The following is a 26,899-nucleotide window of genomic DNA, read 5'->3' as shown; positions in this document are numbered from 1 at the left end:
GCAAAAAGTGTTCGTACGCCTTTTAAAACAGAATAACTTTTTTATAATTGTACGAACTGATTTTTCATAGTCAATTAAAAGCATTGGTTTACGGAATGATATGAAAAAATGATTTTTCAAAAATTATCAATTACAAGGTTACATGCAGAAATAAAAAAGGCGTTTTTCAAAACTTTTTTGTTTGGGCCCTGAACCCCTCTTGCCCTAAAAAAAGTCTAATAAATATGTACGTTAATAATTTCCTTTAAACCCAGATGGAATTCTATTTTGAGAAATCGCAAACTTTGAAGGCCTGCAATTTTTAAACGAATGAATGACTCGAAACGATTTCAGAAATGACTGCGACATAGGCGTAGAACTCGCAGAGTTGCAAATACCGTGCACTTACCGCCTCGGAAGATGCACATACGTATTAAACAATTTTCCGATTGCACAGTATCTTTCTCTCTCTGTTAATGTCTCACCGAACCCATTATTTCCAAAACTGTTACTATCTCCATCTTGTTCTATCACTCTCTCTCCTTGTGCTGTTTTATGGGCCTCTCTTTCCCCCTGAATATTTGAGAATACATCTGGCTTTGTCGCTCACACGCGAGAGGAACACGCAAGTTAACACATCACCGGGCCAGAAGAACCTAACAAATTTCACCGCGGTTCATTCCCACACACTAACCCAAAGGCACGTTGAATTTTGTATATGCTCGGGTAATGGGTGATTTAGCCGGAGAAAGCGCGCGAGCTTTTTCTTTGTGCAACACGCGAGAGCTTTGTACATTTGTGGAATAAGGTTTACTCACTACCTGCGGCTTCCTTTTCGGGGAAATTGATTTTCGCGTCGAGGCTCGCGAGCGAATCTCTGATTCGATTTCGACGGTGTCTGGAGATTTTCCAGATTTCAATTCGGATTTAGAAAGATACAGCTTGGAATGATTAAGGATCTGTTCGGATTGTTATGTAAATGTTGAGAGAACATCAAGAGGTCTCCCCATTACGAGGTGTCATTTTTATATTTCACGAAGTTTTTCATTTGGGGAGGTTAGTGTTATCACTCTCCGACACGTGGTTAGCAAAATTGTATCATATAATTTAAAATAACACTTCCTAATGGAAGAGACCCTATTCTCGAGAAATGGGAAGTTTGAGTGTTTTACAATTGAGCGCGGATTTTAAGAGACCTTGAGAGAAAATTGGAAAGGGTAAGAAAGGTATTAAGAACATTCAAATTATCTGAAGATTTCGTTTGAAGAAAAGAGTGCATAGCTGATCAGAGAGAAAATTGCGAACTCCCGCGATCTTGTGATTGCCGAATTTTCGATTCGTCAGTGTCGAGCCGTATGACTTTTTTTCTGTTTCTTTTATATTCCGAGCAATTTGGCGAGCAGGGGCATAAAACGAAGGGGCTCGAAACGAGCCACCTTTCCTCAAAATCTATTACTTCCACTAGGAGACGCTCGAAACAGCTTTCCTGAAAGAACGGGGAAAAAATATATATAAACCGTGGGATAAAAAGGTGTACGCGATCGAGCGTAGTACATTCGATACGAGAAAGTTTCTCTGAAACGAAGTCCCGCACGGAAAACTGTTATTCCACATTCATTATTTATTTTTCCCTGCGAAGAATCCTCGTTTTGCCGTGAGCGCCACCGGTACTTATACATAAACGTGTAAAAGAGGTTTGCAGGAAACTTCTCTCTCTCTCTCTCTCTCTCTCTCTCTCTCTCTTGGCTTGAACTGTACTCCTGGCAGACTGCTCCCCGGTACCTTTGAAGATTCCTCGAAATAAAAACGAACGGAGCTCCGCCGGAAATCAGATTTTATTGAAAATCGAACCGCCGGCTGCGGAACGTCAAAAGTTTTAACGTCTTTGAACTCCTATCTCTCTCTCTCTCTCTCTCTTTCTCTGCCCTTTCTCCCTTGGCCCTACTCCTTCAGCCCCATCGATTGGGAAATTCAACGGAATGACCTTTCACCTTATAACGCGAAACGTCCAGCCATATCACGCGAATATTTTTTTAAGCTGTGTACGATAATCGGGAACAGACGGTTGCGTGAATGCAGTTGATCGATATGTCGACTGGTTTGATCACGTGTAGATATTTCACATAGTATGCACTCAACACACACACACACGCAGACAAGCGCGCGCGCAGCTTCGAATATTGTTTACAGGGTGCGCGAAACGGCTCGAATTTTTCACACGCGAAACGCTCCTGCGAACTTGCTTTGTTATTAACGCCTGGGATTGTTCGCTGGTGACGAGTTTTTATGCAAAGCGAACGGTTTATTGCACTTGGAAAATATGAATGATTTCTTGCGTTTCATAAAGTTGCCATATAGATTCCGGTAGTAATTGTTTTACAAAGTTGCTGGACATTTTGTGCTTCCACAGATTTCATAAATTAACAGTTTTCTTTTTGGTCACTGGAAAGGACAGCCTCTCGGTAATTTAGAACGAAGATTGTTCCCAAGGTCGTGAGAAATGGTCCTCCGCGAATTAGTTGGCCATTAGTGTCGCTGGAAAAATCGGTGTCTTTAAGAACCGATTTAAAAAAGTGCAGTACCTAATTATTTCTTGCCTCGTCATCGAGCCCAGAGAACTCGCAGAACCAATTTCATTTTCTCTTCAACTTTCACTGGAGACTGGAAATAATTTTTATAAACATTTCTCTGGATGTTCTCTCTCTGGCAAAGGAAATTATTATCAACTAGATTTATTAGATTATAAATATGTATATTCCTTGTCTTGCAACTGACACGGACAATTTCCATTTTGCATAAAAATCCACAACATTGGTATATATTTTAATAAGAATGATTCGATCCGTTTCGAAAGCAGATACGCTGGATGTACATTACATTTTTCCCGACAGAATTGTACAGAGACTACACATACACACACACACACACACACACACACACACACGGATACGCTTTGGGTACTATTAAAACGGAGTCTGATCATGCTTATTGAGCGCAAATCGAGGAAGCTTGAACCCCCATAGAAACGAGAATAAAAAGATCCTCGTTCCCGTTATCGACACCGGCACACGCACCTTGAACTACATACATCCACGCAACACGAACCGTTTAAGTCTCTTTGAGAGAACATCGATCTATAGGATGATACTTCCTCCTTTACTCTCTGTCTCTCTCTCTCTTTCTGTTCAGCTTCTTTCTATCTTTCTCTCACTCTCTTTTCTCATGTCTCTCTTTTGCGCTGTTTCTCGTTCACTCTCTATCTCATTCCCGCAGGTTCGCTTCCCGTATCTACGCGAGACGCCATTTTTACAGATCATAGAACACCTCGGATGAAGTTCCCTCTGCCGATGGACACAAGTCTGATATCCGCCAGCTCGATACCCACGGAGTAGAAATTAATTCAGTTGGGGGCGAAATCCACCCTTGAAAATTTTCTACAATTTCTATTTTTGCTCCGGGTGAAAAATCAATCAATTTGCATTCATTTCCTATCGAAAGATAAAAGAGCTGGGCCAGAGTCGCTAGAGGACAAGGTTACCCCCTCCCTGCCAGTGCCAGCCATGTGACCGGGTGGGGGAAAAGTCTGAATCCGGTGACTCTAACCTAGCCTCTGAACTAGACACACCCTCCAAGGATTCACGAAAGAAATATCAGAATTCGAATATCACAACCGGTGTTGAATGTGATAATTGTCACGCGACATTTTATGGAACACCTGTACACACAAGTCCGGGACAGATTCGATCAGGTTTCGATGCAGTGATACACTTGATTCCATCGGTGCAGGCGTCGTTGGGCCAATCGATGAATAAGTCCTCGCGCTGGGTGTGCAGCCGCCGAGTAACAGCTACTGTGGTTCATACGAGGGTGTTTCCACGCAAATATTTTCTCTCTGACTTTCTCTGACACTCTCTCTCTCTCTAACTCTCTTTCCACTGGTGGAGGAAGAACATACTACATAAATGGAAACGAATGAGCGGCCATCGCTCCTCGGGTGGTCTCCAAGGTCTGGGGAATTCGACGCCACTGTTCAAAGTAGGATATTTAAACAATATGCAAAATTTCGATGTTCCAATTGGAAGATTCCGATAGAATAGGCGGAAGGGAATATGAATATTTTATTTCGCAGTGTACATAATCTTAATTCTGTGTTTCCAACAGGCGGATGAATCTCGAAGAAAAATTTTGTTGGAATTTTTCAGATTTTCGTTTATGCCCCCCCCCCCTCCCCCGACACCCCCGTGTATCGATCATGGTTGGTGAGCTCGCTTTGCCTACGCACCGAAAACTCCGTTAACAGTACTTACACATGTCGCATCGTCATGCATTCATCCGTTTTACTATTTTCGCCATTCTCTATTTTTCGTTGACTGCACTGGTTTGAAGTTTTCCGACCCATCAAGAGACACGGCGTAAAAGTAAATGTGTGTTGCACTTGATCCCGATGTACAGAGTGTCCTCTATATATTACTGATAATATACATATACATATATAACATGTTATATTTGTTGTTCCACATATTAATAACCTCCTTTGTAATTTTTCTCTAATCCTGTTTACACCTCACACCGCGAGAGAGGGCCTTGTTAACAATATTTTTGTGAATAACTCTACGTGTAACAGCGGTGTGTATAAATCATGCCGACGATATCGTGGAATAGACAATGTCCCGGCTTTTAAATTATATTTATTACCGCTTGCACGATAACCCGGGGAATCGGATTCGTCTCCGAAGTAGATTGAAACCGTAATTTATTAAACGTAATGGAGTGTTCTCTGAGGAGCAGCAAACGAAATTCTGAGTAAATCGTGATAGATCGCCGGAGCCTGGGAAAAGTACCGACGTTGACCGAGGAGAGGCTAATATTCTTTTTATCCCGTTCGTCGCGAGATAAATGCACGGGTTGAACCTCTGCGCGAGATAACGAATCAACCGCTACAGTGACGACGATTATAATTAAACTTAGTCTAATTAAGTAAGTAGGATTTTTATGCAAGATATCTCCCAAAAATCTTGTACTTTCGTAATAGGGTTCCTGAGATCAATTCAAGCAACTTTTCCCTTTGCGGAAATGCTCTGCGAGGCTTCGTTACGAAATTATTCATCGAAAACATTGATAGATCAGGTCGTGACTACGGACTCCGCCTCCGCGATGAGTCCCCGGCCCGGCCAATAGCGACGCCGCGCTCAGTGGGCCCCGTCGCGGGGGCGGAGTCAACGATTTTCGCGAATAACTCCTAAACGAAGCCTCGCAGAACATTTTCGCAAAGGGAAAAGTTGCTTGAAATTACCTCGGTAAACCTTTCAGAGAAGTACATCAGTTTTGGGACATCCTGTAGAGAAAGTATCGATCTCGCAATACAGTTTGACACTGTGGCATGATTTTGTAACGAGCGTTCTCGGAGAAATAAATTCCCTGTAACGCAACGTTCGGCCAGCATCGTTGCAGACGGATCCGACATAATTACGGCGTTCTATAATTAATTCGAACCGTTAATTATTTCCGTAATTATCCGCGTCGGTCTCGCGTGCAACTTGTAACGCCATCGGGAAAGCCTGAACAATTTTGCACGTCGTTTGTCGATGTTATAGCCATCTTCTTGGTCAGCGGACTGGGTCATCGGGTCCCTCTTCTCCTCTCTTAACCGTTCCTTCTCGCGAAAGACAGGTTTGCAAGATAGTAAACTTCCGCTCTGTGTAATAAAAATGGTGACCCTCGTGGACGATGAAGGCTAGTTAAAGGTAGAGATCACTTGTAAATATGACACTGTTCTCAGACCCTGGCGACCATAATTCCCGAAACAATGGTCGGAACGGTGGAGGAGAGGCTGTCGGTGGAGGCTGGGGTGTTAATAAACAAACCTATATAGCGAGAAAGAGAGACAGAGAGAGAGAGAGAGAGAGAGCGAGATACGAATGGAGAGAGAGAACGAAAGGTGGGAGAGAAAGAGAGTAGATGAGATGTGCAGGGAATAATAAATAAAATATATAAACAGAAAGAGAGAGATTGAAAGAGAGAGATCGAGCTTCTCGCGGTCGTGTCTGTGGGTTAGAGGGGAAAAAAACAAAAAAAAACAAAAACAATTGGTCGTCGCGCGTTGTTGGCCAGGCAACAACCAGTTTGAAAGTGACTTGTCTTGTGTTGATGTTGCAGGTTCAAAAGCCTGGCACATGCGGCTGACCTTTGACCGGGTGCCAGGCGGCTGCAACCTTCACAGGTGCAAGCTGTGCGGCAAGGTCGTGACGCACATCAGGAACCACTACCACGTCCACTTCCCCGGCAGGTTTGAGTGTCCTCTCTGTCGTGCCACGTACACACGTAGCGACAACCTGCGCACGCACTTTAAATTCAAACACCCCGAGGCAAGAAAGATCGATCTAAACGATTTCATGACCGGCACCCTGGCGCTCTCCACGATGACTAACGATACCATGAACACGCTGTCCTAAAAACGCGCGAAAACAACACCGTCGTCACCGGCCTCTGTTTTTTCTTTCGTTTGTATATATACAACTTATACATACTACCGTATACACCTAAATGTGTACATATGTACGATACCACACCTGTACGTATATATACATTTACCTATATATATACATACGTATATATATATATATATCTACACACACACACACTTACGTGTATACACACATACACTCGAACGTACACGAGTGTACACATGCATAAATATATATATGTATACAAATATGCATAAATATACATACAAATTTGTATAAATATATATATATATATATATACGTATGTATATATGCATATGATGTGTTGAGCATGTATGTGCATATGCGGGCGGTATGCGACATGTATGTGTGTATATATTCGGCCCGTAAGCAAGAAAACCGGAAAAAAAATGGATAATATATTATATATATATATATACACACAGTTGATATATATATGTATATGTATGTGTATATAGTGCGCCATGTGTGGTGCAGCTATATATGTACATGTATATATATATACATATATATATATATATATGCGATATGGAGAAAAAAAAATATAGGGGGGTAAGTTTCGATTCGTACGGCCCTGGCCACGTGATGTGAAGGTCTTGGCTGTTTTCTTTCTCGAACACCAAATCTTTTATAGGTTTTACGCTTAAGGGATATCGACGAGATTCTCTCCTACGGTTTTATGGGGTTGGGGGTGGGACGGGTGGAGGATGATAGGAACGTGTTCTTCACGATTCTCGAGACGATAGTAGTGTTACGATATAATAATATATATGTAATGGTGATGATGATGATGATGATGAGAGAGAGTGAGAGAGAGAAAGAGAGAGAGAGAGAGAGAGAGAGAGAGGAGAAAACGTTCTCGTGAATCGCGCGCCGGCTCCTGGGGACCAGCGAGATCTTATTTTTCTGTTTTTTCTTATTTTATGTTTTGACGTTTTTCGCGAGGAGATTCGATAAATACGGAGTTCGATTTGTCTCTGTGACCGCGGCTCGGAATTCTTTCTTTTCGAACAGGTCTATCCTAATTGTTAAAGTGGCGGGTCAACCATAACCGGAAATGTTCCTTCGATCGATCATGTTGACGATGATTTCACGCGAGCGCGGAGCCGAGACGAATCGAAGTTTGGGCGCGGGTCGCTTTTCTCGGCTTACACGCTCGCTGACACGCTCGCATCCCCCGGAGCCTTTTACCCTAAGCTGGACCCCTCTCGGTTATGATAGTGAAGTTCGATAACAAGTAAATATTATGGCAGCGACGGGCCGGCTTCCCCCACCAACCCTCCAACGGCGGATGCTGGTGGGGGATCGTTCTCGATTCGGACAAAATGCCCATCCCAAGTCTTTCGCGTGGTACCAAGCAGAGTTGGGCAAAAATTTTATGTAAATCAAAATTTCACATAATTGGGAAAAACTCACTTCATTCGAAATTTTTATTTAAATAAAATGTTTGCTCAACTCTGGTACCAAGAAGAAGAATTTGTTTTATTCGTGAAATTGGATAATATTTGCTAGAAAAGCGGGAACAAGTAATATTATAGGAGAGTACCGAGCCTGATTCAGTTGCTATCAAATAAAATGATTATTTTATCCATCAAATTGAAGTATCTGTGAGAAACGTGGAAAAAACGAGTAATTCTCAAACAGCATTGAAATTTCCAGAAACGCCTCTTTCGTAAGTTTATCGTTCTGCCACGGTGTCCAATCTCGACTTGTGCGCCGATTATTTTCTCAAATCATGGAAATAAAGAGAGGCGGGGTGGGAGGGAGTCCAGCTCTCGGAGTAGATGGCGCGTGCTCGCCCGCAAACGCCGTTTGACCGACGCGAAACTAGCGAGGACGCCAAACGTGAGAAATTGGCTTCGCGGCGCCGCGCCGTGTTCAAACATTGTCCAAAGACACCGGGCAGCTTTATTTTTTTCCGTGGTGAAGCGCTGCGCCGATCGACGATATTATAACCGCGTATATCTAAGGAGCGTTTTAGCCGTGTTCGGAAGAGAGAGAGAGAGAGAAAGAGAGAGAGAAAGAGAGAGTTCGCGAATTATTCATTAAAGATGGGGGATTCTAATGCAATTACATGAGCTGCACTTTCATCTGCCTATACAAGCAACAAACACACGCGTATACACCCACAGACAAACACCAGTGTATAGAGAACACAGAAAAAAAAAACGCTTGTATGGACAGAAGGGGGTGTGTGTTAATTCAAAGTGGGAGCAAACGTGGTGCCAATTCCTCCCGTAGTTGCTGATCTGTTCCTCTCCTGGGACAGAGAGAGAGAGAGAGAGAGAATTACAATTAATGAATCGATTAGTTAATTAACGAAAAATATACCGCGGTGTTTTACCGAGAGAAAGAGAGAGAGAGAGGGGAGAGAGAGAGAGTGCGTGTGTGAAAGAGAAAATGCGCGAGTGAGAGAGAGAGAGAGAGAGAGAGAGAGAGAGAGAGAGAGAGAGAGAGAGAGAGAGAGAGAGAGAGAGAGAGAGAGAGAGAGAGAAGGGAAGAAAGGGTGCAAGTCGTGTATAGTTGTTGAAAGAGTTTATAGTTGGATATTTCATATTAGCGTGTATAATTCGTGTGTTTCGTCGGGGTACATTCTCGCTGGCAATAAACGTGTAATCGTGTGCAGGTCTGCACCGATGGTTCGCGAGCGCGCGCGCATGCGGTTCTCTCGTTTTTTAAATGCAAACTCGCGAACTTTGTGGTGGTGTGGGTGGGTTCTGGGGGTTAGCGAATACCTAGACAGGTACACACGCACACGATTAGGACACGGGAACAGTTGGGAACAGGAAAGAGAGAGATAGTGAACACGATGATTCATAGAACACATTTGCACACATGGAAAACGTGTGTCACGTACACGTACGCGTATGTGTGCGATCGGGGAACACAGGTTTTTCGCCAACGGGTGTACACACGATATTTATACCGGAAAACACGCGAACAAATCCTCGCGTATTATTCCGCACGCAATATTTAATCGACTAACAACGAAAATCTTTTTTAGTCCTATGCATCGTTTCGAGAAGGGTTTTCCGTTTCTCCGTTTAGCTAGGTAGCATGATTGAAAAGAGGCCGCGGCTGGCTACTCGATCCTCGCCGTTCGAGGAACCGCGAGAGATAGGAAAACTAACGTTATTTGTTACTCGCGACACCGAAAGTTTATCAGATATTTACGGACACAATCACGCGAACGCGCGCACAGATACACACACACGTGAACACTACGGGGACAACAAGCTGCGTCCACACCGAGGCCACCACGAACAAGTTTTCTTCCGGCATGAAGTATTCTCATTTTATAGGTTTCTCTTGAGTTTGATCTTTGTAAAATTGATAGAATACCTCGTTCCAGACTTTCTCGGTGGTGTGTTGAAATATTAAATACGTTTAGGGATTAATTGAATAGAAATTGACATTATTTATAAATTAAAAATATTTGTTGCACTATTTCACCCGAATTTTGTAGCAATTCTGGTAGCAAGTTCATCCTAAAAACATGAAACGTTAGAAGGATTTTCAAACCACGATTTTAAAATATAATTTTAAAATGAATTTAATAATAATAAATAAGTTTTAAAATAAACCCTCGGAAGGTAAGGTCTATTAACACATGAATAGTACGGTGGGGTCAGAGTTGGGCAAAAATTTTATTTGAATAAAAATTTCGAATAAAGTGGGTGTAAAATCCACTTGGAAAAAACCCACTTTATCCGAAATTTTTATTTAAACGAAATACTTGCTCAACTCTGGGTGGGGTCTCTTAAACCACGACAAATGAATTTCATAAATAGCCTCGTTTTTAATAAATTTGGTAAAAGTAAACAAACAGATTTAATGTTATTCATATAAAAATTCTTTTCAAAAATCTGAAGCCCCACATTACCTTGCGAAGTTTAACAATTTCAAATATTTCGAAGTGCACAGGGTTAACATTTTGTCGACAGGATTCTCAATACTTTTCTTTCACATAATATCCCCAGACGAAATTAAATTTCGTTATTGCATTAATGGTTCACGAAGTTCCGGGATAAATTTGCAATATACGTTGAAAAATTGTGGAACGAAATATTGCTTCGGTGGAGACGCAGATGACACAGTGTAATTGATATGCAGCAGATTGATTAGTGGAAATCAGACGAGACATTCCACGATTCGGGACTTAAGCACACACTCGACAGACACACACACACACACACACACACACGATTTTCTTTTTTTTGTTTTTTAATCGCTGTATTCTCGGATTGTTTTTGTAGTGGTATACATAATTCTATTATTATAATATTGATGAATATTATATATATTAAATATATATATATATGTTATATGTTATATCGATACGTTTATCATAATCGTACCGTTTATAGTAATCGAGCATTGGTTGGATGATATAGTTAACGTTAAATAATTGCAATTTTTATTCAAGAGGGCTGGTTGCGATATTTTTCTCACCGCGCGTCATCGTCGTTACACGGTTGATATTTTTCATTGGTTGGGGTTGCAAGCTGTTTGTTCTTTTTCTTTTTTTTCCTTTGTTTTTCTTTTTCTTTTTGGTTCCACGTGCAACGGGTTTATATATGTCTGTATATCGTGAATTTTGATATATGTATGTATATGAATCGCATGCACGGACACGTTTCACACTAGTTTACGAGGATTTTAGCGATAAAGGGTTATACGAGCCGACGAACCTCGAAGAATTTGCACGGCTGTGCTTCTCGGTTGCGAATTCTCGCTTGGAAACTGATCAACAATTTTTGGAATTTTTTTATTGTATCTTCGATTGTTTTATTTTAGAGTCGTACAAGTAATGTTGTTTACGAATCGAAGAATTTGATGAATTATCGACTGATTTCACAGTCTCCAAAAATTCAAAGATAATTAACACTGGGTTTACGGGACCCGTCAAAATGATATTTTTAATATTTTTAATTTGCGATTATTAAGATTGTAAAGATGCTTCCCTGAGGAATTTTTTACCAAATTGATTTCTTTGGGTATAACCCAGTCAGCCAGGCCTGCCTCGAGCAGACATCGAGCACGCGAGCTTTATGCTCGTCCGGTCTGGTTTAGGTTAGGTCCTTCGTTTAAGAGGGCAGCACGGTCGCACTAATATGGCGGAAGTCGATCATGTATATCCCTTGTGCAGTCAACCGGGTAGCCACGTACGCATTTACTGTATTTCTCTAAAATATATTACAAAATTTCTCTGAATATCCATTCTTTACTCGCTCATATATTAAATTTATAGTCTCATAATGAGAATTTGTGCAAACATGTTGAATATAGAAAGGTTTTAAATAATCTATACAGTTAGGTTAACTACCCAAGGGATACTATCTGACGTCCGCCAAATTAGTGCGACCGTGCTGCCCTCTTAAACGAGGACCTGCCTTCATTCTGCCCTCAGCTTGTGCTGGTAGGGTGTGTTGTCCAAAATCAAGCATGTTTGCTTATTGGAAAAATGGCCAAAAATTTAGATAGACACATTCTTATCGTGTTTATAAAATAATGTGAAATAGTTGTTTGTAGAGCTTCGTAAACCTAATGTTAACACATTGCAGGTTTTTCTGCATTCATGAGTAGAATGATCAAATGAAAAACAGACGTTATTATGCCAAATTAAAGTACTCTACCTCAATTGTAACAACTAGGAGTTAAATAAGATCTGTGATTCTCGATCTTAACAATTATAATTGGTTGGGAATAACGAAGCAATGTCTTCAGAATTAATTATTTTTATTAGAATTTTTGTCAATTATTTTCACTAGTTGAAATTGCATAAAATGCGCAGTCTATCATGTCTGCTAGCGAAAGAATAGAATCGCAGAATATTTAGCAACTAAATCGCAGAATAAAATTTGCCTTGGAGCCAATCGTGTTAACGGTTTCAAATTGTATAAAATGCGCAGTCTGTCATGTCTGCTAGTGAAAGAATAGAATCGCCGAATATATTTTGTACTGAAATCGCAGAATATTTAGCAAGAAAATCGCAGAATCAAATTTGCCTGGGAGCCAATCGTTCTCACGGTTTCAAATTGCATGAAATGCGCAGTCCATCATGTCTGCTAGTGAAAGATTGTCATTGCAGAATATTTGGCAACAAAGTCGCAGGATAAAGTATGCCGCGTAGCTATTTCGTGAATCTCCAAGCGACGACTTCGCGACCGGAAAGTGCGGAGACGTGCGAATATTTCCGGACCGGTTACACACAATCACACTGACAAGCCTGAACACAGAACCACGCGTGCAGAAGTTACACGCGAGGATCTATGGATCGTTGTACGCGCGTCACTCGCGCGTTACAGTGTCGACGCGTGAAAAATCAAGAGAAGTCGGATCCGTTAGCTATTCAAAGAGCCAAACCGCTACATTGTGATCAACTGATATTACCGTCGATCTTCTTCTCTCTTTTGCGACAAAAAGGGGCACTTTGCATAGTTAAGGTTATATTTACAGAACACGCATATACCTATAATTTAATATTACTATTAACGATAATAATAATATATACATACGATAATAATAATAATAATAATAATAATAATAATATATACATAACCAGAATATTAATATATTACGCAGATGATTAAGTATATTAATTAATATATTGGATAATTTATTTTATTTTGTTTTACCGTTTTAATGATTTTATATATATGTTATTCACTGTTTATGTATTACCACGCAACACACTCATACACACACGCGAGCACACACACACACACACACACAACCAACAGGAACACAAGTATATATATATATATTATATTGAAAGTAATGCAGTATACGTTTATTATTTATTAATGGGCGTGGAAGAATTGCTATGCAGGGCCTATCTTCGACCTTTTTGTTTCTTGTTGTCTACTTTTCTTTACTTTTGCACCTTCTTTACGTTGCAGCCACTGCTCTCGCGCGGTTGCATTTTTATTCACCGTTTTCTTTTTTATTCTCTATTTCTACCCGGCGTTACAACAAACATACACACACAAACACAGAGCCGAGCAGTTTCACTGCCACCGTTGTATTTAAATCTATCCGGGAGCCGAAACGATTAACTTCGGATTCTCGAACATAAAATTCCGTGCTGGTCTCGCAGAAAATTTCTCGTCCTCCATCTTGAAGGATCCACAAACCGTCAACGTTGATCGCGATCGACTACTCAGAGCGCGTCTGGTACGTCGGACAGGGTTATCTTCAGCCCGGTGAACGCCGGGATCCTCGAACACGATCTAGATTACGTTTTACCGCGGCAGATTTCGCGTTATATGGTTCGCGCAGGGGTGCGCTCGTAAGATAAAACGCTCCCGTGGAGGATGCAACGGGTCCTGCGCTCTCTCTCACCAGCCATCAGCTTTTACAACGCTCGACTTAATTATTTCGAGCTTTATGGCCTGCTTAAAAGACGAACGCCGAGTTATACGGCCTAGCCAGGTTCGAATTTAAAAAGTTTATCGTTCCCGCGGCGGGGAAACCGTGCACTTTTAGAACGTTTGTTTCGTTTAATTATTCCGAATTTTCCCGTGATATTGCCTCCTCTCGGACGCCATCTTGGCCCGGGATTAAGCCGCCAGGTCGCCGGAGAAATTAAAAAGCAGCGTCTCGGAGCTTTAATTAACAGCGCCGTGAAATGAAACACGGAATCATTGGATTTTTCTAAATAAATTTTCGAGTCGAACTTAGTTAGGTGAACGCAAGGTGGTCGCCAGAGTTGTTTTTTCAAAAGATTGCTGGTTGTTTAATTGTGTCCAGGAGCGAAATTAATGTCCGCTGTATGCGGATCAGGGGAAAATACTAATTGGATTCGTAGATTCTTGTCAGCTGGTCGATATTAGTAAATTTGCATCGCTCGGAATATGCTGGATCGAAGCTCGAACCTCGCCAAGGCCATTTTTAGCCTGAGTTATTACGCGAGCAACTTGGATTCAACTGGTTAATCTTCGTCTCGAGATTTCTTGCTCGGCTCCCGAGTGCTGGATTGGTCGGCTTTTTGCTGTTCATGGGAACGGCTGGCAGATGCCGGCGGTGTCCAATTTCGCCGCTGGGGTCAAGGTGTTTAATGCACTAAATTAACTTATTTCTTGTTGCACAAACGCTATCCCAAGGCTTACATGTCGCAGCAGATAGAATCTTTCCTTGGAGTCAATCTTTTTCAACATTTTAAGATCGTCGATATTTTTTTGTACGACACCCTGTATATCTTCTTCGATGCTCTTGTAGAGCGCGGAGAGACGAGTCCAACGAGTACCATGACCGTACACTTTCGATCATTCCATCTCGAGATATTCTTACCTGAAAAATGAACCTAACTTAGACACTATTTTTCAAACAGGAATATCTCGAGACTGAATGATCGCAACACTATGATGTTTGTACTCGTTGGAATCGACTCTTCACGCTCCACAAGAATATCCAAGAGAAACCATAAGTTATCACCAAACAAAATCTCGAAGTATCGTTAACAAATCCCTGGGTAGTTCTCTGGCTATTATATCCTGCAAATAAAGTATGATATTCTGTCAGGAGATTTACGACGGTGCTAGACAGCGCCCTGTACATGTTTAACCCCACAATCAGAAACTGTATAACTGTGCGGACTCCTTCGGGAGTAATCGAATAAAGCTGGCCACGGTGGCGAAGTTTAGGGTAGCAGTGGTCTTGCCAATGGCGGGTCCGTCCGGTAATCTGATTAAATTTTGTTTGTTGGTGCCCGACGAAAATTCGAGATCGAGAACTAGGATAATTAGGTACTTAACGCTCGGAGAGGAAAATTTTCCAGCGTCACCTTTCTCACAACTATCTAAGCCGGAGGAAACACATCGTTCTCCACCTCAGCTGTTATGGGTGTGTCATCTTTAATCACCTTAGACACTCGCCTCTGGTTATGGCTGTGCCCAAGGATAGCAAAGTAAGCTCAGGTGTTGCAGTCGTTTCGTGGATCCTCGGTAAACCTGAGGGATGATAATCTAATCTTGAGAAAATGTTCTGCAACATTTGCAATAATTTCTAAAAATAATTGAAACTCTCCTATGAACGTTTCAATTGTTTTAAATTTTAATCAAGATTGATAACGGTGTCGGTTGAATCGTTTTAATAATTTCTAGTGGTATATTGCTTCTATTCTCCACTCGGGCGTAATACAGAGAGAGAGAGAGAGAGTAATGCGAATTTTATTCGCAATGTAGTCAAATGCCCAACATTCTTCTTAATCGTAGTCGTTAGAGGTAAGCTAATGAAATAAGTAGACTGCGGATCTTTATGCAAATTCGTGGTTCCAAGGACTAATGGACGGAAACAGGAATTACACGGAAGCCTCCCATTTTAATAAATATCAGCTAAAGAATATTAAGCGGCCAATTTTACAACAATTTCTCTCCCGGAACACAGATACCGCGCTCTGATAATAATTAAAAAATTCACCTCGGCGATTCTACCTTGATACTCGATCATTCTCGCGACGGTGAACTTTTTAGTAGACCATCCATTTTCCCGGGAAATGTTAACAACAATTTCGCTGTGTTAACAGTTCGGTTTTTTCCTCCTTTTTTTTGTCGGTCACTTCCAACGAAACTTTAGCAAGTCCCATTCAGAAATTTCATAATATGATAATGGTTACGGACAAGATTAAATTTTTAAAACGCTACCTATGATTACTCGAAGTTTCGTAACTCCCTTAACAGACCGGAAGTTCGGATAAAATTTTAACAAGTGGAATACTTCATAGCTGCAGCGAAACTTTTTCAACCCTTCGGTTAAACATGAATTTTCATGGGGTTTTCAACGGGGTCGGAAAAGGCTGCAGAGAATATTTACACCGGGAAATTTCGATCGGAGTGCACGAAATTAAAATCCTTTCAGCGATGTATATTACTCCTTCGTTCAAGTACGTATTACTGTGAAAATTCGAACAAGTACAGATTCAATTTGATTATCGTAAAAAGATATAGTTGATTTTTTGTTTTTTGTGGATTTATTTACATATTTTGGCTTGCAGGATCTGTACAAAATTTTGAAGTACTCCTTCGTTCAAGTGCATATTGCTATAAAATTTGGACGGGTAGAAATTCAATTTTATCATCATTATAGTCGATTTTTTATGTTTTGTGCATTTATTTATTTACACATTTTGGCCTTGCGGAACCATTAAGAAAACAGAAATTCAATCTATGTAGTTCCTCCTCCGATTACAATGGACCCTCGGAAAACTCGCGGAAAATGAATAACTGGGTCTCTGACGCGTTCGGTCGGTAATGCAGACGAATGTTGCTAAATGGACGTGTCCCATATATGCTCGAACATGCAGGAGCCTCGTGTCTGACCCGCTACAAGGACAGCGGAGATTCCCCTTGTCCTCGTACGTAGACGTCGACACATGTGCACACCGTCGCGTCGTCTAAACTTTCCTCGCAACGTCGTGTCGCGTCGTATAAGAAATTACATAGCCATTGTTGGGTTACAGTTACCTGTAATTACCAGCCAGTTTTACATGGAACTTTTGCCTTCCGTTACAAGACCCTTCGAAGTAACACGAAATTCTCCTTTGATCAGCGGCGATCTCCTGTCGGATTTTTCACGAACCCTCGATTACGGTTCCCAATGCAGCTTACCCAGAATTCAACTTCCAAACTATTTATTTCACAATTACGTTACATTAATCACAATATGTCCTTGGATAAAGAAATTTATCGAATCAGTTTCCATGGAAGCAACTCCGCGATTTCTATAATCTTAAAATGAAAAATATAAAATGTCACGTAAATAAATAATCTTCTCTTTTTTACGTCGGTTTCTTAACTGCCAGGGTTATTTTCGCGACGGGACCTACCGTTTTTTATAAGGTGGTTTCCGAACCACCTTTGGCACTACAATTTGACAAAAAGAAATAATGAAATAATTAATGCCACGAATTTATTTTCATTGAGCGATTCTTCCCCAGAGATTTTTCTACGAGACAAAAATTGTCTGCGAAATTTTTCGGAGAATTAGCCAGCCATCGAAGCCGTGATTCTTGTGGATCGGCATCGAAGAAATCCTTATGCGATGGGGGACGGGGGGACATCGATTTCCCGAGCGAACGCTCCCGCAGGTCTGGTTGAAGGATGGTGGACGGTTCCCCGAGCAGAATGCAACGAGTTACACGGTACTCCAGGCCGGCTGGGTAAAACGGGATTATTACCAGCCATCTAGACAAGCACCGTCAACCAGCCTTTGCAGCTTACACGAGCGAAGGCAATCGTTCTGCGCCACGGCCCGTTGTTAGCCAGCTCCGCGCGCGATTCTGCGTTTTCTCTCCTCCTTTGCCTACGTTTGCCTTTTCACTGCGACGTCGACGACGGAGAGAGAAACGGAGAACGGAAAAACGCTGTGCATGGTTGACTTAGAAACGTAAATACCGGGCCGACGCGACGAGACTCGACGCTCAACGACACGGAAACCGCTACCGTCTGAACTGTTCAGGGACTCTGACTTGTTCGGGACTGAGAGACACCGTCATCGATACAGCTCCCTCACAATCGTCATTCAAACAACCATCGAACCGGCGAACACGCGTCTGTCCCACGAGTATATTTTCCTACAATAATTAACGCTGAACCTACCAGCCACTAAAACTCGATTTAAAACGTTTCACCTTACAAAAATTACGAAAACTGCATTTACTTTTTTCGCGTACAATTTTTATTACAAAGGACACCTTGTACACTTTCTTCGATGGTCTTGCAAAGCGCGTAAAGACGAGTCAAACGAGTACCGGGACCATACACTTTTGATCATTCAATCTCGAGATGTTCCTGTTTGAAATAATTGGCCTAACTTAGACCCCACCTTTCATTCAGGCATATCTCGAGAATGAATGATCGTAACAGTATGGTGTTTGTACTCGTTGGAACCGTCTTTTCACGTTCCACAAGAATATCCGAGAAAAACCATAAGGTCTGAGTAAACAAAATTTCAGAGTATTGTTCAAACTCCTAATAAAAATGGTTTCAACTCGCTCGGCTGAATTTGGAGAAACCGTTCCTCTGGAGACGCGATAATAATAAAATTCCGTCTGGTCGCGATCGACTTGTTTTTACGGGTTCGATGTAACGCAGGGGACAGCGCGATGGAGGGAAACCTTTGTTTTCGATAAGGGCGAGATTTTCGCTGAAATTGAGCGTCGCGCGGCCGCGACTAGCGGATCGGCGCCGTCTGGTTTTCAGACTCGCCGATTCGGACGATTAACCCATCGACTGTTCCGGCGACTTGTGCGTGGACAATCCCGGAAATTGGCAGCGTGCACTCAAGAACCGGACGAAAACGCGTCCAGACGTATTAGAGCAGCTCGGTGAGACTCGAAAAGGGGACGCGGCGGCACGAGTCGAGAGTCGCGACTGTGTGTGCAATGTGTAAAGGATCGATACACGCCACAACTCGAGACTAGCACCGCGGGGGCGGGGGGGGGGGCTAATTATATATCGTGTCGATGCGATTCTTGTAATAAAACAGTGAACGCGGTGTCACGAATCCACCTGTCCGACCGCGAGTCGCGTTTCTCCGCCGACAACGTGCTTATCTATTCCATTATCTGCCATCCGGAACCAGTTTTAGGGGCGGGTTCAGAGGCTCTGCAGACCGTCGTGACACGCTGCCTTTGCTCTATCAAATATCCGCGATCAGGCTGCATTTTTAGGTGGGCGTCACCGTTCCGCTTACTCTAAAATTCTCTCCTTCGCAAGCTTTACCCTTCGAAAACGTGTCTGCACTCGATAGACAGAGAAAAGCAATTTCTCCGAGTCGTGGAAGCAGCAGGGATCACATTAAACTTAATTTTCTCTTTTACCAATTTGAAGATTTATTCGCCGCACTGTAACTCGGGTAACCAGAAAATTTTTCCCTTTTTTCACGTGTAATACTGTAGATTCTGGCGAGAGAATGCCAAAAATCCAAGTTTCCAGCCTAGGAGACTAGTGGTTCGAAAGTTATCAGTGTTTAAAGTCGAGCGATTTACAGTCGAAAACACTGAGAATAGCTTTAAACTTTAAACACTCGTAACTTCTGAACCACTCATCTTGCAGGATTGTTGGAAAAATTCCACGATTGTGATAATTATTCTAGTAAAACGAAGAATATTTCTTCGCTGCCGATTTACAATTTATTCGGGAGTCGATTAGGTGGACTCAAGACCATTTTGCGTTTCAATACCTAGCTGTTCGCCGGATATTAAAAACGCTGAGTAAACATTCGTTACCGATTTAATAATGCAGCCGTACCGTTTCTCGTGGGTGCACGTTATTTCGCAACTAAATGATCAGGCCGTTCCAACATAAAAAGATTATTCAAATATATAAGTCGGAAAAATGCTTTATCGGGAAAGTTTCGACGGGAAAATATTAAACAGAGGGGGATAATTGGCTCCGGTATGTTGATATTTCGCTGTGCCGTGTTTACTATCCAAATTCAATATATTCCGTCTGCTAAAATTAAACAGGATCGGCAGAAAATTTATTGATCGCCGAACTTAATCTTTCAACATTACTGGCGCCGGCTGGAGGGGTATTATTTTTATTATAATTTGTTTGCCCAACATTTTTCGCTATTCGGTTTACATATATATGCATATTTGTTTATCTGTGTGTTGACGCGATTCGATTATTCCGTGCGAAAACACCTCGCGTATTTCGACGGTAATCGGAACATATTTGAGAGACTGTTCAGGTCAATAATTATAATGCGATCTTCAGTTGCTCTAACAGTTTGATTTTTAAAGGAAATATAGCAGGAGTCAGTGATAGTGATTTTATAGATTTTATGTATTAAGAATTTATTTTGCATAGTCCGCAGTCTAATAATAGTAACGATCGTTAAAAGGGTTCGCAATTTATTATTCATTTTTCTAGATATCAAGCGTTTCAGTCTAAATATCGTCGAATTTTTTTTCCAGCCGGAAACTCCCGACTACACAAAGATAAAGCATTTCGCACGCGTCAATCCAACACGCAATTAAATTCGCCATTCATACGCTGACTGCCAGTCAAGCTTGATAAAATTACCGCTCAGTATCAAATCTCCTTTTCAACGAAATGAAAACCGCACGGGCCAACTTCATTACAGGACCCGTTCCTTTAATCCTCTTAAATTTCACGGACTTCAATCAACATAATTTTATTCGGCCCACCGCCCTATCAAATTTAATCACCGATCCCAGACAAAACATTTTCTCTCGGCTGACACGGAAAATAGAATCCGACCCAGACGAACGCAAAATTATTTTCTCGTATCATTAAACTGTATTCTATGAATTGCTAAAAGTTATATAACCAATCCGTTTGACAATTAATTAAAAGGAAAATTGCTTGAACATCATTTTCATCGCCAACTTCCGAACGTTCTCTTTTTCACGCGACCAGAAGGTCCCAAAATAAAAATTGTCTGCGTCGATCGCAAGACATAGAAACCAAGTAGAATGTTATATTGACATGTTCAATTTTCAAAATTTTCCTACAACTTCGAGTTTCGTCTACCCAATTTTCCTATGAATGCATAAAGATCCGCAGTCTACTGACGAGACAATGAGGATAGTGGTCGGCGCTAAATGATTTCAAAGTTATGGGGAGAAGTTACGTCTCGCTCACCGCTGCGCGACATCCCAGAAGAGTGTCAGAAGTCGTAGATATTTTTCCCCTGTTCTCCTCTTCTCCTACTATTGCACGCTATTCCCCGCAGTCCTTTCATCCCCGACCACCGTTTACTTTCTACTCGGTTTTTCCCCCGCATGCATTTATCTCGCCCCTCTACGAACCTCGTTTCCCTGTAGCCCGCGAGAAGAGCGATCGCAAGCCGACAGAAAATTGTCCGCAACCCGTGACAAACTTCCACGGAAAACCAGCATTGTGCATGGACTCTCATGGACTTCGGACTACCTGAAAAATATGAGAAACTTCGTGAGGGAAATCTTTTTATACGACACCCTATATACTGGCTTCGATGGTCTTGTAGAGCGTGAAAAGACGATTCCAACGAGTACCATGACCATACACTTTCGATCCCGAGATATACCAGTTTGAAAGATTTGGCCTAACTTAGATCCACCTTTCATTCGGGAATATCTCGAGATTGAATGATCGTAACAGTACAGTGTTTATACTCGTTGGAATCGTCTTTCCGCGCTCTAGAAGAATGTCCAAGAAAAGCCATATGAAGTATTGTTAATATCCTGGACAATTTTCTGGATTTCTTGACAGGAGGATAAGATTGTGACGTCGTCACCTTCAATTATTAAATGAGCTCGCAAAGATTGCGAATGGAGAGAGGCTCGTCTTCAGCGATCTCCTGGCATTTGTTGGTTGAATTAACGGGCCCGATCGATAGTGCTCATAGTTCGGTAATAAACCCATTACGGCCGAGTTTATCAGCTAAAAAGTGTCTAACGAGCGGCGGGGGGTAGTACGTCGTTTCACGCTCGTGTTTCACACACAGACACGCACGCACACATAGAGAGAGGACGCAAATATTTCCGGAGGTATTCGCGTGAATCGACGTATAGAGGCTCTCGTTACGCCGTCAGTATTCGATCGGCATGCGAATCACTCGAGGCGCGTCGCGTATTTCGAGCAGACGGGACGAAAAATGAGAGAGAGGGGGGGGGAGGAGAAGGGAAAGGGAAAATGATGCGAGAGCAGACCCTGCGCGAGCTTCTCGACGGATAGCTCTGATCTGCGATGATCATCTGCCAGAGAGGATCTGAGAGGCATCGATCTATCGACGTCTGACGAGGTGCCACTTTGCCTGTATGCGATCGAATGAACTTTCCGGAGGACTTAAGCTATGTCCACACTGAATCCTAATCAGAATCTATCTTAAACTTCCAATGAAAATTAATTCCACCGGAAGATCCTCTTCTGACGCCAGTGATTTTCCTTTTTTATACGACACCCTATATATTCTCTTCGTTAATCTCGTAGAGCACGAAAGGACGAATCCAACGAGTACCATGACCGTACATTTTCAATCATTCGATCTCGAGATATTCCTGTCTGAAAGATTTGGCCTAACTTAGACCCCACCATTCAATCGGGAATATCTCGAGACTTAATGATCGTAACAGTATGATGTTTGTACTCGTTGGAATCGTCTTTTCACGCCCCACAAGACTATCCAAGAAAAACCATAAGGTATCAGTAGACAAACTTTCAATGAAAATTAATTCCAGTAGAGATTCCTGTTCCGATGCACTGTGAAATGTGATTGACATCGATCTTGGGTCCCGATCGACCAGTTTCACCGAGAATTAATTCGGCTAGGTGATTTCCGAAGTTCGTATACTCTTCTGACGTCGATGCGCATTCATCTCTTCGACATCGTCCAAGTATCCCGGAACTTCGCCGTTCCTCTCGTAACTTACACCGCGTCAAGACCTCCTGTAGACCCAGCCGATCCCCTAACCAACTTACAGTCTAATCCCGTGAGCTACGGTCCACATCGATCATAATTTAACCGCAATCCAGACAACCTGATCCCGTCTCTCGACACACAGAAGAGCCTCGATTCCGGTCATTGAATCGTCGCGTTGCTCCGGTGTCTGGCTGGCTGGCTGGCGTCTTTCAGCTCCTCGCACCGTGAAAAACCGATTCACCGATCCCCGGCTGGTTTTTGCAAACATATCGCGCGCAAGCTGTGCGCAGTGTTCCGCAGTTGTACCGGCGAACCCCGGGATCCTCGAGAGTGCAGAAACGCTGGCGGTTTTTGTCCCAGCGGGGGAGTTCGAGGTTTAATTTTGTAATGGGCTTTCACCTTAATAAATACAAGTTCTCGGTTGAAAACCCGTTTTCTTAAACGACGGCGCCCGCGCGTCCCGTCAAACGTGTTCTTCGTCATCTTCTTCGGGGGAAGCACGAAAGGAAAAAGCTCCGATCCACGGAAACAGAGAAAGAGAGAGGAGGTAAAATGTGTCGGCCGGTTAGGTTCGTTCACTTTCGTTCAACCCTTTTGCTCTTTCTCGGTAGCCGGTTGTTGGTCCGGGAGAGAAAAAAAAGCGCTGGCTAATAATGTCTCAAAGAGACGCCACTCGCTGGAAAGTTCATTCGTTCGAATGCGTTTCAACGGGGGGGAGGGAGAGTTTTCTGCGACGGCTTCCGGCTCTCGCGAGAAATCGTTTCCTCGCGATGGAAGCAGCCGCAGCCTTTTTACGGCGACGCTACTATGATTCTTGGCGTTCGTCGGCCAAAAGTATCCGACCGGACGCGAGACCCGGCGGACGAAAAACAGTGGACGAGAATCGCACGAATCCGCTGGAACCACTTCGGCTGTGAGGATTTTAATAGCATTTTTGCAAACAATATGAATGTTTTTTCTATTCTGTCACTTTTGACGCGATCTTCTCGTAGAGCATCGAAAGACGAATCCAACGAGTACCATGATCATATGACCAACCTAACCTGCACCTCGCACTTCGGACATAAATATCTCGGGACTGACGGGCCGGATTGGTATGGTCATGGTACTTGTTGGATTGGTCTTTCTGTGCTCTACGAGAATATCCAAGAAAATATACCGGGCGTCGTACAAAAGAATATCGACGACCTGTGATTTTTCTTTAAAGCAAGAAGTTACGAAAGTATTCGGTGAATAAGTGAAATCCTCGGCTCACAGACACACTCCCACACGTACACGGCATACACGAACGAGAATCCACAAGAGAAATTTACAAAATGAAGTGACCTACACCGGTGTGTGTGAACGCACGTTTAGTATCCGGTCGCCTGGCTGTTATATCGAAACGTTTTCTTAATTAAACGGAAATCTCTACTACGTACTACTATTACTATGACTACACTACTACTATTATTGCTACCGCTATTACAATTACTCCTATTACTATTACTACCACTATTACTACTATTACTACTACTATTACTATTACTACTACTACTATTACTGCTACTACTACTACTACCACTACTACTACTACCACTACTACTACTACTACGATATAGGTATTTATATATTTACAGTTGCGTGGTGTGGAGTGGAACATTGTGATATAATAGATTGGTGCTAACACCTTATTGAAATTGAAAATGAATTTAATGGAATCGATGAAAGAAAACGAGTGAGAGAGAGAGAGAGCGAGAGAGAGAGAGAGAGAGAGAGCGAGCTAGAGTTAGAGAGAATGAGCGAGAGAGAGAGATGAGAACAAGAAACGAGATAACATGAATCGTGCAATATTGCGATAGTAAAGAAATGCGGGTCGCGGACGCTGTCGCTCGGCGGGTATAAAGTTAAGTTTTCGTGGTGTTACGACCGGGTATGAAGCACAAAACGAACGTAAAAAAAGGAAACAAAGAAACGTAGAAAGAAAGGAAGGAAGAGAGGGAGAGATAAGGAAGATAATAATAAAAAAAAGGAGAAAACGAATCACGTTTCCGTTCACTTTTCCGAGTCGTCGCGTTCGCACATCGGCCGAACGAATTCACACGATGTCCGAGCGATTTCTATTAAGTATAGGAACGGACGAGCGTCTTTGAAATCGAGGACTCTTTGTCTCCCCTTAGATTCTTCCTCCCTTTTTAAGATCTTTCTCCCCTTTTCAACCCCTTCGTCCTCGTACCTCCTCCTGAGAAATCCCCTTCCACATCACCCTTCCTTCCCCCCGCCTGCACCCCCTCTTTGTTACGTAGTCGCGTGACGGGGCTTCGTTCATTTTTGTTAAAGGTCCTTATCGATTTACAAGGGTTCGTGTGCCGCGTCGTTTAGAAAGGCGTTCGGGAAAATCAGGAGATTCGAGCCGCGATTAAATTAATTGCTCTTAAATAGTACCGGGGGGAATTTGAATTTCAAATTCGCGCCAGCACTGTGCGCGCAGAGGTTCATAGAAATTGATCATCGCTATTACCAAAGGGAATCTCGCGGATTCCGAGGAGTTGACAAGCTCTCTCCGAATCGTTGTACCGGGGATTTCTAATCTTTACTGCTCGATTATTGTTACCGTGATTAGGACATCCGTCGAATTCGGCTGTAGGATTTATACGAAATTAATGTAATATTTATTGCTTGATTGTTGTTACTCTAATTCGGAGATACTGCGTTCCAAATTGCCATGAAATCGAACCACGATGCAGTTTGTACAAAATTGTTGTACAATCTTCCACGGGGATGATTCCCGAGGTTATACCAAGCAACTTTTTCCTTTGCAAAAATGTTATGCGTGGCTTCGCTACGGAGTTATCAGCGAGAAACGTTGACGGATCAGGGCGTGGCCAGGGGACGGGTCTGGCTGAGCGCGGTGCTGTCATTGGCCGGGGCGGAGTCCGCGCACTGTGGCCACACCCTGATCGGTCAACATTTTTCGCGAATAACTCCGTAACGAAGCCACGTAGAACATTTCCGTAAAGGGAAAAGTTGCTTGAAATCATCTGAGGAACCCTTATAAGGAAGTGCAACGATATCCTGTACGAATTGTTAACTGCAACGTTCTTGTCGTGGATTTTAGCGGACGAGGACTTTTTCCAATGGTCCGGCAAACGAAAGTGGTAATGTTTATCGGTTTACAATTGTTAGCATAATTCGTAGATGTGATGTACTTATCGAAGAGTCTTTCAGCGCCGCGTGAAGAAGGGGTTTCGTTGTAAGGGGCCGGGAGGAGATGTGCTATTCCGTTGACGTTATATAGGTGTGTAGATTGAATATTTTCGTAGCGCGCGGTTCAAGACTCTCGAAACTTGGGCGAGAAAGAACCTGGAAAAACGTTCTCGCCGCGCCGCGGTACAATTGAAACAAGTTCGAGGCGGAAGCGCGATGCTGCGAAGTTTCTTCTTCGGGAGGAGCTCCGTTTATAAGAACGAATTTTCCCGAAGAGATTCTTTAACGCTCTCGTCGTTACATTCTCCTTCCGTTTTTCTTAATTAACACGCGAGTATTCTTCGAAGAGAAGAACGAAATTATGAAGAAGAACTGTCGGAGAGATCTGTTACTGAAAGGAGTGGGTCGTAGACTTTCAACAATTATGAAACCATCGCCCGGTAGATAATTTAACTGTTTTCAACTTCACCGACTATTTCGTAATTGTTTGATCAAATTAGGGACCAATGCCGTTTCTTATCCGTCATGTGTCTGTCGCAGAGCATTCTTTGTCGTTCGTCCGGAGCTATTGTTGTTCTTCGAGCCACACGGTCCCCACCATCGATCATTCCGTTCCCCCACTTCCGGCGGCGCGGCGACACATAGTGGGGGAACGGGCGAAATGTGGAGGAAAAGATTCGTACACTTTGTCGGGATGGTTCATTGCAAAATGTCTAACAACGAGCCTCGTTGATTTCTCGCGATTTTATATTCGTCTGTGATCGATCTTTAATTAGTGAAATGTAGGCGTACAATAAACGTGAATTTTCTTTGACTATGCTAAGGAAATTCTTCGAGATATCCAGCAGTTCCGTTGGACATGATTGCAGAAATTTATG

At 42.6% G+C, this 26,899-nt stretch overlaps 1 protein-coding gene across 8 annotated transcripts in view; it reads left to right on the top strand.

The window, feature by feature from the left end:
- Window positions 1–26,899, top strand: part of LOC143212514 (zinc finger and BTB domain-containing protein 8A-like) — an 89,439-nt gene that overhangs the window by 31,874 nt on the left and 30,666 nt on the right. Inside the window, exon 5 of one of the 8 annotated variants that reach the window (XM_076431356.1) lies at window positions 6,136–7,303. The exons of the other annotated variants lie outside the window; for them this stretch is intronic. Coding sequence (XP_076287471.1) covers window positions 6,136–6,431 — 296 coding nt within the window. The 3' untranslated portion in view covers window positions 6,432–7,303. Of the gene's footprint in view, window positions 1–6,135; window positions 7,304–26,899 lie in introns of those variants that run through there. 8 annotated transcript variants of the gene reach the window in all.

Source organism: Lasioglossum baleicum, chromosome 10, assembly GCF_051020765.1.
Source record: "Lasioglossum baleicum chromosome 10, iyLasBale1, whole genome shotgun sequence".
Lineage (NCBI taxonomy): Eukaryota > Metazoa > Arthropoda > Insecta > Hymenoptera > Halictidae > Lasioglossum > Lasioglossum baleicum.
Note: the sequence above shows the minus strand (reverse complement) of the source record. Positions and strands in the feature narration are given on the sequence as shown.